At 32.8% G+C, this 12,638-nt stretch overlaps 1 protein-coding gene across 2 annotated transcripts; it reads left to right on the forward strand.

Annotated features, from left to right (window-relative positions):
- The first annotated feature begins 4,965 nt into the window (after positions 1-4,965).
- Positions 4,966-6,468, forward strand: LOC122317225 (ribonuclease S-7-like). 2 transcript variants are annotated; one of them, XM_043134197.1, is made up of 3 exons: positions 4,966-5,382; positions 5,551-5,824; positions 6,121-6,468. In XM_043134197.1, the coding sequence occupies exons 1-3, from the start codon at positions 5,146-5,148 to the stop codon at positions 6,402-6,404; spliced, it is 795 nt and encodes a 264-aa protein (XP_042990131.1). In that variant the 5' UTR covers positions 4,966-5,145; the 3' UTR covers positions 6,405-6,468. The 2 variants fall into 2 exon arrangements, with proteins under 2 accessions (XP_042990131.1, XP_042990132.1); XM_043134198.1 differs by having other exon boundaries at positions 5,551-5,758.
- The last annotated feature ends 6,170 nt before the right edge of the window (positions 6,469-12,638 follow it).

The following is a 12,638-nucleotide window of genomic DNA, read 5'->3' on the forward strand; positions in this document are numbered from 1 at the left end:
TTAATGATCCATTCATCCATCCATTCAGTATACATCCTAATTTTCAAATTTCGGAGTTGATTTTACATCTACATTCACACATACGTACATATATAAGAAGTAAATTATGAAAAGTTTTGAAATGAGATGCCAAACAAGCCCTTAGAATTCATGGCAGCCGACGTATGACTACCTAAATGCATCATGTGTAGATGCATCATGGGAAGGAGATTGTATACGGTGGGTGTGTGTGCATCATGAGTTGATGACAGCTAGTCGACAAATTATAACTAAAGCTTAAAAATGTATTTTATATAAACAAAATACAGGCAAAATGATTGTTAAATCTTTATTAATGTTGACTGTGGAAATATTTCGGAAAACATTAAATGAGCAAGACATCATGTAGGATCCATTTATTGTGTAACTACTCTTTCTCCCATGCAATCGAGAACCTCAAATCCGAGCAAAAACTTCAAAAAATATTCTTCCCTTTTTCTATTGGTGATTGTACTTAAGATGTCACTAACTTTAGCTACATTGATATCGTTCTCATCTTTAGAGTCATGGTTAGACTCTTCGATCCATCCCATACGGTATCCATTACGTCGATGATCTGCATTCACACATAAACTATATGTTATAGTTCGCTCGCTATATAATATACCCAAACGCAACCTAATCTTCCTTATATATGGACTTACATATATATAATATACCCAAACTACTATATGGAATTTATGAATAGCAAATCTCTTTATATATGGACTTACATATATATATATATATATATATATTCGGGAGTCCTAGCTGGACTCGACAAATTACAATTAAGACTCCGTTTGGATTCTAAAAACGTTTCATCTCTATCATTTCATCTCATTATTATAATTTTTTAAAATTTTATATAAAATATAATACGCAATTCAATTTTTTTAAATCTCAAAATAATAAAATATTAAAAAATAATATTCTAATAATATTTTATTCAACTTTCACATTTTATTTAAAATTATGATGTCATCTCATTTCTAAATCTAAACCAGACATGATGGGTGTGTCATGCATGTGCTGACGACATATAACTACGTGCGTAAATGCATTTATAAACAATTAATTTAATTTAGACAGAATTAAATGAGCAAAAAGGATCCAATTTCTATATCCTCAAATTCAAACAAAAATTCGAAGAAATCTATTTTCCTATTTTCCATTGGCAAAATGGTTGTTAAGATGTCATTATACCTTGGCGACATTGATATCGAGCCTGCATTCACACGTACATAATAAGTATATATGTAGTTATAATATAATATATATATAGCAATATCATATATAGCTCTCTAACTCTATGTATACATATGTCCTAAACGTCCAAGTTTAATTCTGAACTCAAAATACGGCATTTTTATGTGTGGGTGGAGTAGTACTGCTACTACTACTATACTGCAACAGCAACAACATGATGGTTAAATTAACAACGAAAGCGTACGTGCTTGCAGCTACCTGCTTGGTTTTGGCGAGCGGAATTTAGTTTTGCCAGGATTATTCTGTCGACTACTTCTATTTGACCCTTCAAATGCCTGTTTACTTTTACCAGGATGATTCTGTCGCTTACTACTATTTGACCCTTCAATGGGCTGCATCAATATGCCAACGTTCGAAGGTCAAGTGTTCTAAGGTTCCTGGCAATTTCACTATTCACGGGCTGTGGGCACAGAAGAAGAATAATGAGTCAAAAGATTGCAATACTGCTACAAGTGATATAGAAATTTGCAAAAAGCATACCAAATATGTATCCCGAACGTGTATGTGTCCCGATTTTTTATTTTTTATATTTTTACTTAGTGATTAAAGAAGTGTTTTAAAATAATGTTGTATTTTTTAAAAAAAAAATGTTTATGATGATTAAAAAATACATAAAAAAGAAAAGAATTTAAAAAAAAAATGAAATGTACGTTCAGGACACTCTTTCGGATGATTTATTCGGTAAATGTAGAAGAACTCATATTTAAAATCTTAGATTTTGAAGGATTAAAATGTATTCTCGATAAAAACAGTGAGGCTTAACCAAAAAATATGTTCAAAGGGATAGATCATGAGGTTTAAACATTCTCATTGATTATTTATTTTCCTAAGAATATATTTTAGTCTTTTTAATGAAATCTCAGAATTAGCATATGCAATTTTGGAGTTTTGCTAAACATAGTTATTGTTGTATATTTTTTTATGCACTTTATTGATGTGATTGGCTAAAATAATTATTTTATATTTAAAAAAATGACGCTGTCACTTTAGTGGAGTGGATAAATGAATACACAAAAGTAATTATATATAGAATTTTTCTTATATATTTTAACGCCATCAATATTATTGTTCGACCAATAAATTTTGAGTCATTGCATTTAGTGAAAAAGTGTGAATATGAACAATATATTCATAGAACAATATATGCCTCTCGACTTTCATTTCTTTCTTTCGCTTCTCCTACCAGTTCATATCTATGTAAGCTATCAAAGCATCCCCGCCTAGGGGGAGCTGGAGCTTTGTCTCCTCTCCCCTCAGCATGTCCAGCCGTTGTTTATATGCTGTATTTTTTCTAGTTTTTTTTAGTTTTTCGACAATAGTATCTTGATGTTCCAATCTGCTGTTTTTCGGCCTTCTTCAACAGCCACGCGCCCCTCATTCGAACTCCACAGCCACCAATTTGTCAGACGGTGGTAAAAATCTTTTGAACGTGTGGCAAGTAAGGCTCATGCGCAGCTTACAGTGTGCATGGGCCTCACGAGCCACTGCATCTTTGGGAGTCTTCAGTGGCCACGCGCAGCTCCTTTGGGACAAGCGACTTCAAATTTGCCAGATCTGTGTGCACCTTGATTCCTTAGTGTGGCGTGTGTCCCTCACATGCCACCACCATTTGGGGTGGACTTTGGCCGATGCATTGGGTCACTTCGGGTTGCTATTCTCCTATGTTCCTATTTTTCCTAACCAGCGATCAAGACAACGTGATCGTAATAGTCTCTTACAGTTGGACCAGTTCAGCAAAATGCAGCGCACCCTTTCAACTACAGCTTTTAATTATAGGTTTATAGTTTGTTAATCAAACTATGTTAAAACCACTTTTAAGCGGCGTCCCCATGTAAGACTAGATTGGAACTAATTTTTTGGTGAGATAACCCGTTTTATTGTTTTTATTTTTAATGCTGCTTTTGTTTGCTTTGGGATGACTGTTGGGGACTCCCACCCCACTGAATCTTGTATTATTATAATCACAAAGTTTATCTATGAAATGTTTTACTTGTTGAGGAAAAAAAATATATATATATATTATTTGGTAGTCCTAGGACTCGATTATTAAGTGATTTTGGGTCATGTGTCTAAATCATGTGTTGGCGTGTCGATAATTAGCATTTATAAACAATTAATTTAGAGTACTATATATGTTTAACTAATTCATGGAAAAGTAATTTTACATATAACTGTAAAATACGTAATTGTTACATAATTATTTTGAAAAAAAATAGGATCTACTATTAAAAAAATATTTTATTTTTCATATAGATCTCATATTTTATTCATTTTTTTTAAAATAATTACAGGACAATTGTATAAATCACAGTTATAAATATATTTTCTCTTCATGAAAATACAGGCAAATTAATGGTTGTTAAACTTTATTGTTGCTTGGATAAAATTTCAGACAGTATTAAATGAAGATTTATTTCTCATGTCACGTCCCTCTCTCTATTGAGATCTTCAGGTTCGAACAAAAATTTGAAGAAATCCTTTTCTGATCTTTGGCCACATTGATATCGCGTCCTGCTTCGATCGGTAGTCAACAATGATCAAATGGCTCAAGATGATGATGGAAAGTTGCAAGTTGCATGCATAACCATAAATTAATGAAGGAAAGCAACTCATCATGATCATCCTTTTCAATGAATATTGATCTATTCATCCATCCATCCATTCAGTATATATCCTAATTTTCAAATTTCGGAGTTGATTTTACATCTACATTCACACATGCATGCATATATATATATATATAGCTCTCTACATATACGTATATATGCCGCAACATCCAAGTTTTCTGAACTAAAAACATTTTAGTACTGCAACTGCAACAGCAACATGGTTGCATTAACATTGCCCCTATATTTATGTTTTTATGTTCCTCATGAGGCGCTGATCAATAAATTTTGAGTCATTGGCGTTGAGTGAAACGTGTGAATGATAATAATTTTTAACATTGCCCCTATATATACGTAAATGCTTAGAAGCCATGATAAACGTAATTACCACGATGAATGCTGTAAAAGGAATTTATATATGAACAATTATTTCTGGAGTCCTAGCTACAATTAAGGATATGTTTAAATAATGAGATGAGATAAAAATTATGTGAATAGTAGTGAAATTATTTATGAATATATAGTAGTAAAATGATTTGAGATAAGATATTTTTATTGGATTTTGAGAAATTATGGGGGGAAATTGAATAAAAATATTATAAAATTAAAATATTATTAGAATATTTTTTTTAATTTTAATATTTTTGTTTTGAAATTTGAAAAAATAGTATCATTTTTTGTGTTTTGTTTAGAAATTTAAAAAAGTTGTAATAATTGGATGAAAAAGTTGAATATTTGAAATTGAAAAGTGTCTATATTTTAATAATATTTGAGTAGTAAATTATGAAAAATTTTGAAATGAAAAGAAATGACCTCACTTTCCAAACAAGCCCTTAGAGTTCATGACAGCCGACGTATGACCACCAACTTTAGCGACATTAATTAATATTTACATTGGGTCATCATCACATTACAGCAATTAATTATGATCCATATCCATCCATCCATACATGAGTATCCTTTTCAATTTTCGGAGTTGATTTTACATCTGCATTCACACATTACTATTTTATAGCTCGCTCTCTATATATACGTATGTCCCAACATCAAAGTCTTCTGAACTCAAAAACATTTTATGCAGTGTGGGCACTGGAGTGCAACAGCAAGAGCAACATGGTTGCATTAACAACACAAGAGAAGCGGGCTTTTGTGGCCAAAATTTAATGACCAAAATGACTATTTCCCACGGTTTTCGTGAAAAATAGTCCTTTTAGTCACAAAAATTTGATCACAAAAGCTCACTTCTCTTATAATGACGACAGGGTTGCTTGCTAGCTGCTTGGTTTCGGCGATCGGGGTTTACTTTTATTACCTGCTGCAGGATGGTCCTTTTGAATACTTCTATTTGACCCTTCGATGGCCTGCATCAGTATGTTCGGGCGTCAATTGTTCTGAGGTTCCTGGCAATTTCACTATTCACGGGTTGTGGGCACAGACGAAGAATCATAAGCAATACGATTGCAGTGGAAAGGATTTTGACTATGAAAAGGTATTATATATATTTATGCTTTTTATATGTCCCTCAAGTCTCTTTCGACAACCAAATTGACATTGCGCGCACCCCATAATTTTATTTTTAGAAGAGTTGCAACGATCGAGCGACATTTTAACATAATGTTTTTACTTCTTCTTGTTGTTGTTATTATTTTTTTTACAGCTGGCAAACGACACTGCACTCATGGCGGAGATGAACAAAATCTGGCCGAGCCTCTCAGAAGTCCCAGATCAGAACAGAGACTTGTGGAAGCACGAATGGAACAAGCATGGCAGCTGCACCTTCGAATCCCAACGTCAGAACGAGTATTTCTACAAAACTTGTGGAATGTGCAATCAAGCCCGGCTGCTTAAAATCTTTGAAGCAAAGGGTAATTCGGTGTTTTTCTTTTTTAGTCCCACTACTCTGTCGCTGCCGATGACAGGTCCATCTTACTGTTAGTATAAAATCATTTTATTATTTTTTTTAATTTTTTTATTCATATTTTTTTTATCATTCTAAAACAATTTTTTGAAAATATAAAAAAAAAATCAATACACTAATAACCACTTCCTTAATTATTAAATAAAAAAATAAAAATACATGAGATGTCAAAGTGAGGGGGCAAAATAATATTTCTCTTTTTTTTGACTTTCTGTCAATATTATTTTTTGGATTATTTTTTCCAAATAAAAAAACTAACACGGATATGTTTATTTTTTATTTTCCGGTGTACTTCTTTTATGAAAAAAGACATTACTCCCGGAAATAAATCGTATTTTCTCAGAGATTACATTGATGCCATTCAAACGTCGTCAGAAATAGGGAAGAAGCCGGGGCCATTTACATGCAAGTGGAAGAAGAGCGGTCCTAAACGACTGGTCGAAGTAAAACTCTGCACAGACAAAGAAGTAACTAAATTTATGGATTGCACTGCTCCGGAAGAAGAGGCCCCCACATGCGGTAAAGTCGAGGAATCCATCCCGATCGCATTTCCTAGTAATAATAAAGATGATGATGAAGTAGCAGTACTGTAATTCCAGCTTCTATAATCTTATATATGTATCCCTAATTATTATATAATCAGCAATATGCATTAATGTTGAACTCAAAGTTTCAAGTTTCATGTGATTATAAATCTACACATGGATTTTGATGATAACAAATGAATTCAAAGAATAAAGAAGTCTCAAGCTCAAGTTGTCTACACAATGGAGTCAAGCACATCAAGAAAATAAGCATGTGTAAGAAGGGAACAAGTTCACATTAAAATTATAGAGTAATGTTGTAAATCTCTTCAAAATTCGAAATTAGGATTAATGCTCAAAATTAATATTTTATCATAAAGCATTAAAATACATTTTCCACATGTGCATGAATATTTTTGAAAATTAAATTTGAAAATTTTGAAAGATGATTGATTGTCATCTTTTGCATGTGCATGCCTTGATTAAAGGGTTGAACTTTGAAAATATTAAAGATGATTGATTGTCATCTTTCACATGTGCATGTTTTATTTGAATATTTTCAAAAGTGATTGATGTTTTTTTAGACTTATACAAAAAGTAAAAGATTAGGTTTGAATTTTTTGAAAATGAAAGTGTGCTCATTTTGTCATATGCCAAAAGTAAAAGATTAGGTTTGATTTTTTTGAAAAAGTGAATGATGTTGTCTTTGACAATTGAAAAAGAATAACCTTTTATTTGAATTCTTTGAAAAAGTGAATGATGTTGTCTTTGACATGTGAATCTTTTTAAATTTGAATATGAAGTCTCATATGCCTATAAATAGATCAATTGAGAGCTTCACATTCACAACACCAAGAGCATACAACATTCATTCAAAACTTTCATTCTCTCTTCTCTAAGCATTGGGCCTTAATCCTTGTTCATTTTGAGAGATATAGTTTGCGTTGTATTGTTCTTATTTCACTCATTGAGGAGTGTTTTCTGATAACCTACCCACTATCAGCTCTTGTATCAGAAAAAGGGTGTGTATAACCCTTGTGTGTGTAGAAAGTATTCTACACGGGGAATAGTTGAATCACCACGTGTAAGGTGATTGCAAGTGTAGAGGGTGTTCTACACGGATCCTTTGTAGCGGTATTGTTCAAATGTGTAATAGGTTTCTATCTCCACCTGAAGGAGGTTGAATAGTGAATTTGGGAATCCTCAAGGAGTAGCTTGAGGCGAGGACGTAGGCAGTGGGGCCAAACCTCGTTAACATACTGAGTTTGCTTCTCTCTTATCCTTACTCTTTATATTTATTGTTGTTTCATATTTTGTTTATATTTTATATTATATATTTGATTTATAATTGTTATTTTTTTTTATACAACTCAATTCACCCCCCCTCTTGTGTTAGTTATCTGGGCAACAATTGGTATCAGAGCTAAGAGCTCTATTATAAGATTAACTATTTTTTGAGTTAAGATCTTATGGCTAACATTGCAGCTTCATTTGGTGAAGGTCAATCTAGCAGTCGGCCTCCACTTTTTTGTGGAGATAATTACTCATTCTGGAAAGTTAGAATGAGAATATTTCTTCAAACTCAAGGTAGAGAAATCTGGAAATGTATTGTAAATGGACCTTATATTCCAACAAAAGTAGTTGATGGAGTAAAGGTCAAAAAGGAAGAAGAAGAGTTTGATCGTGAAGACGATAGACTTTATACTTTAAATTTAACTGCTATGAATTTATTATATAATGCTCTTAATGGAAATGAGTTTAATAGAATAATGAATTGCGCTACGGCAAAGGAAATTTGGGATAACTTGGAAGTAACTTATGAAGGAACTTCGCAAGTAAAGGAATCAAAAATTTATATTCTTACTCATGAATATGAAATGTTTAAGATGAATGATGATGAATCTATTTCTAGTATGCACACTCGTTTTACTAACATCATAAACAGCTTGACAGCTCTTGGCAAAGTTTATTCCAAGGTGGAGATAGTAAGAAAAATTCTCAACTCTTTATCAAAACGTTGGGAATCAAAAGTTACAGCGATTCTTGAAGCTAGAGACCTCAAGAAGCTCGAAGTCAATGAACTCATCGGGTCACTTATCACCCATGAGTACACATTGAAAAGAGGAGAAGAAGAAGGAAAGCCAAAGAAGAGCTTAGCACTTAAAGTTGTTCCTCATGAAAGTGAAAGTGATGAAGATGAGGAAAATGACGATAAAGATGAAGAAGTTGTGATGATAACAAGAAGAATTCAGAGGTTCTTGAAGAAAAATAGAACTCCTCTGAGGAAATCTTTCAAAAAGTTTTCCAAGAAAGATTCAGGTAAAAACGATACTTTAATTTGTTATAAATGCAATAAACCTGGTCATATCAAGCCAGATTGTCCTCTACTAAAGAAAGATCGAAACAAGGGCAAGAAAGCAATGAAAGCTACATGGGATGATGATTCAAGTAGCTCAGATAGTGAAGCAAGCAATGAAGAATCAGCAAATCTTTGTCTTATGGCTAAAGATGACATTGAGGTAACAAATCTTGATAATATTGAAAATCTTTCATATGAAGAATTGCAAAATGTTTTAGAAGAGATTTATGAGAAATTTGAAAAATTGGGTATCAAGTATACTGCTTTGAAAAAGAAAAATTCTTCTTTAACAAACGAAATTGAAATTTTAAGAAAAGAAAGTATCATTTTGAAAGATGAAAATCTTGAATTGAATAAGAAGAAAACCGATTTAGAAAATATTGTTGAAAACTTTACGAATGGAAAAAGAAATTTTGAAAAACTTCTTGGTAGTCAAAAATGTGTTTTTGACAAGGCAGGTTTGGGATATATGCCAAAACAAAAATACAAACCTTATAAAAATTTCTTTGATAATCATTCTACCTCAAAGACTAATATTCAAAATTCTTTTCATAAAAATAATTTTGTCAAAAAAGGATATTATTATAATCATTCAAGTTTTTCATATATGTCACATGCTATTTATAATTTTTGTAATAGAAATGGTCATAATTATCATACTTGTCCTATTAGAAGAAATCATACAATGACTATTAGGGTCATATGGGTACCTAAAAATCTTGTTTATTCTAATACTAATAAATAAAGGACCCAAAGAACTTGGGTACCAAGAAAAATCATTTTAATTGTTTTTATAGGTATGCATGAAGTCATCCACAAGCAAAAATAAATGGTTTTTAGATAGTGGATGTTCAAGACACATGACGGGAGACAAAACTAAGTTCTTTGATCTTAGATTTAAAGAAGAAGGACACGTGACATTTGGAGACAACTCGAAAGGGAAGATCGTGGGAATAGGTAAAATTGAAAGTCTCAATCTCAACAAAGAGAAAGCAATAGAGGAAGTTCAACATGGAGCCATCAGGAAAGATCATCAAAATTTAATACAAGATGAAACCAAACAGTGGAAATTTGTGAAAGATCATCCAGTGGAACAAATTTTGGGAGAACCTTCACAAGGTGTAAGTACTCGATCATCTCTTAGAAATATTTGTAATCATACTGCTTTTCTATCTCAAATTGAATCCAAAAATATTGATGACGCACTTCTTGATGAATCTTAGATTCTAGCTATGCAAGAAGAGTTGAATCAATTTGAAAGAAATGATGTTTGGACACTTGTTCCTAGATCCAAAAATCATACTATTATTGGAACAAAATGGGTTTTTAGAAACAAGAAAGATGAGTCTGGAGTCATTACTAGAAATAAGGCTCCACTTGTAGCCCAAGGTTTTAATCAAGAAGAAGGAATCGATTATGATGAGACATATGCACCTGTCGCAAGATTAGAAGCTATTCGAATGCTACTTGCATATGCTTGTTATAAAGATTTCAAACTTTTTCAAATGGATGTTAAAAGTGCTTTCTTAAATGGTTTTATAAATAAAGAGGTATATGTTAAGCAACCTCCAGATTTTGAAAATCATATTTCCCCAAATCATGTTTTCAAACTCACAAAAGCACTATATGGACTTAAACAAGCTCCTAGAGCTTGGTACGAGAGACTCAGTGGTTTCTTGATTGAAAAAGGTTTTTCAAGAGGAAAAATCGACACAACTCTTTTCATTAAATATGAAAATGATGATATTCTTTTGATTCAGATTTATGTTGATGATATAATATTCGGTGCTACTAATGAAAATATGTGTCAAGTTTTTGCTAAGACTATGCAGGAAGAATTTGAGATGAGCATGATGGGTGAACTTACATTTTTTCTCGGATTGCAAATTAAGCAAGCAAAAAGTTGGACATTCATCAATTAATCAAAATATATTAAAGAATTACTGAAAAAATTTGGGATGGAAAATGCTAAGGAAATTGGAACACCAATGAGCCCATCAACTAAACTTGATAAAGATGAATCCGGTAAGCCAGTTGACTCGAAGATATATCGAGGTATGATTGGTAGCTTATTATATTTAACAGCCAGTAGACCAGATATTATGTTTAGTGTGTGCTTATGTGCACGTTTTCAATCATCTCCAAAAGAATCACATTTAATTGCAGTTAAGCGCATTCTTAGATATCTTAGTGGTACAATTAACCTAGGGTTGTGGTACCCTAAGCACACATCTTTCAATCTAATCAGCTACACAGATGCAGATTATGCTGGCTGTAAAATAGATCGAAAAAGCACTAGTGGAGCATGCCATTTCTTAGGTCATGCATTAGTTTCCTGGTTTAGTAAAAAACAAAATTCTGTTGCACTATCTACTGCTGAGGTAGAATATGTTGCTGCGGGTAGTTGTTGTGCTCAAGTTCTCTACATGAAGCAACAACTTGAAGATTTTAAACTCAAGTATAATCACATTCCAATCAAATGTGATAATACAAGTGCTATAAATCTTTCAAAGAACCCAATACAACATTCTAAAACTAAGCATATTGAAATAAGGTATCATTTTCTTCGAGATCATGTGCAAAAAGACGATATAATATTAGAGTTCACAAACACACACGATCAGTTAGCAGATATTTTCACAAAACCTTTACCAGAAGATAGATTATGTATGATCAGAAGAGAAATAGGTATGATGCATGTTATGAATATCTCTTAAAAGATAGACCAGAGTCAATAAAAATAGAGATAGATTTTTTAAATACTTTTACATAAACTTGAGATTCTTAGCCTCATGTTTGAGACGCTCATTCTCTTCATACAATATCATGTCATTCTTATTCATGGGAACCGGCAAGCGGAATGAAGAATCTAATAAAGATTTTAACTGTTTATTCTTCTGCCGAATGATTCCTTCCCTTGTATGAGACTCTTGAACAATTCGTTGAAGTACAACAATTTGTTCTTTGAGCCTTTCAACTTCATGATTTTTGGCTTGTAGCCGCTGAGAAAAAGCAACAATAGAGGAAGAGTAGCGAGTCCCAAGACTCACCAAGTCATAAATAGCATCAGAATCTGACTTATTAGTCAGATTATTATTTTCTTGCTGCAACATGGCACCAATGGCAGCTGCAGAAAGGACAGGAGGTTGAGATGCAGAATGCCTCATGGATGGATCTAGAGAAATGTTAGAAGAATGAGCCATTGAGAAAAAAAAAATAGAAGGCTTAAAACGAGAATACTGAAGGAATGCAGATGAGTTATAGAGATGAGATGAAAACTTGATGCGGATTGGATGAACTTCAGGACTGATTTTATAGAGATAGCATAAAGAATAAGACAAACTATTTTCTCTTCAAATCTTATTTAGTCAAAAGAAATACAAGATATGCTGGACACACATTGTCAAAAGTTTTCTTACTAACCCAGCGAGATTAACAGTAGATTGTCCCTATTTTTCTAGTAAACGGTGAACCTCTGCTGTTATCTGCCGATGTTGACCTTGTATCTGAACCCTTTCTCATTCCAGCTCCTCTATTCGTGGTTGCAGATCATGAGCATACCAATCTGCAAATTTTTTCAACTCTTGGTTTTCTTGCTTTAGCCTTTTATTCTCACTATCCTTATTAGCAAGCTTCTGTCGTAACTCAGATATTTGCATGTTAAGATGATCAATCTCACTCACCCTCGCCATTAACCTTCGAGACAAGATCGTAACAGAGACAGCATATTGACTACTGAGCATTCTTGATTCTGCAATAATCTCAGAATCAGCCTTACTAGAAAAACGGTTCACTGCTCCTATCATGGTATTGACGGCCTTAGGAGAGAAGATTGATGATTGATGCGTCAAGAGTTCCTGATTCAAGTCTGGAACATTAGTGGAAGAAAATTGCTCAGCCATTCTATCGTTGTGGAAAAACAGAACTCAGGTCAAGAAGCGATT

The sequence above is a fragment of the Carya illinoinensis genome, chromosome 7 (assembly GCF_018687715.1).
Source record: "Carya illinoinensis cultivar Pawnee chromosome 7, C.illinoinensisPawnee_v1, whole genome shotgun sequence".
NCBI classification, from domain to species: Eukaryota; Viridiplantae; Streptophyta; class Magnoliopsida; order Fagales; family Juglandaceae; genus Carya; species Carya illinoinensis.

What these genes read in the sequence shown, in the direction of transcription:
- LOC122317225 (XM_043134197.1), top strand. Translation starts at nt 5,146, where the DNA reads ATGACGACAGGGTTGCTTGCTAGCTGCTTGGTTTCGGCGATCGGGGTT. An exon ending in AGGATTTTGACTATGAAAAG is followed by an intron (nt 5,383 to 5,550) that starts GTATTATATATA and finishes TTTTTTTTACAG; the next exon opens with CTGGCAAACGACACTGCACT. An exon ending in GATGACAGGTCCATCTTACT is followed by an intron (nt 5,825 to 6,120) that starts GTTAGTATAAAA and finishes TTATGAAAAAAG; the next exon opens with ACATTACTCCCGGAAATAAA.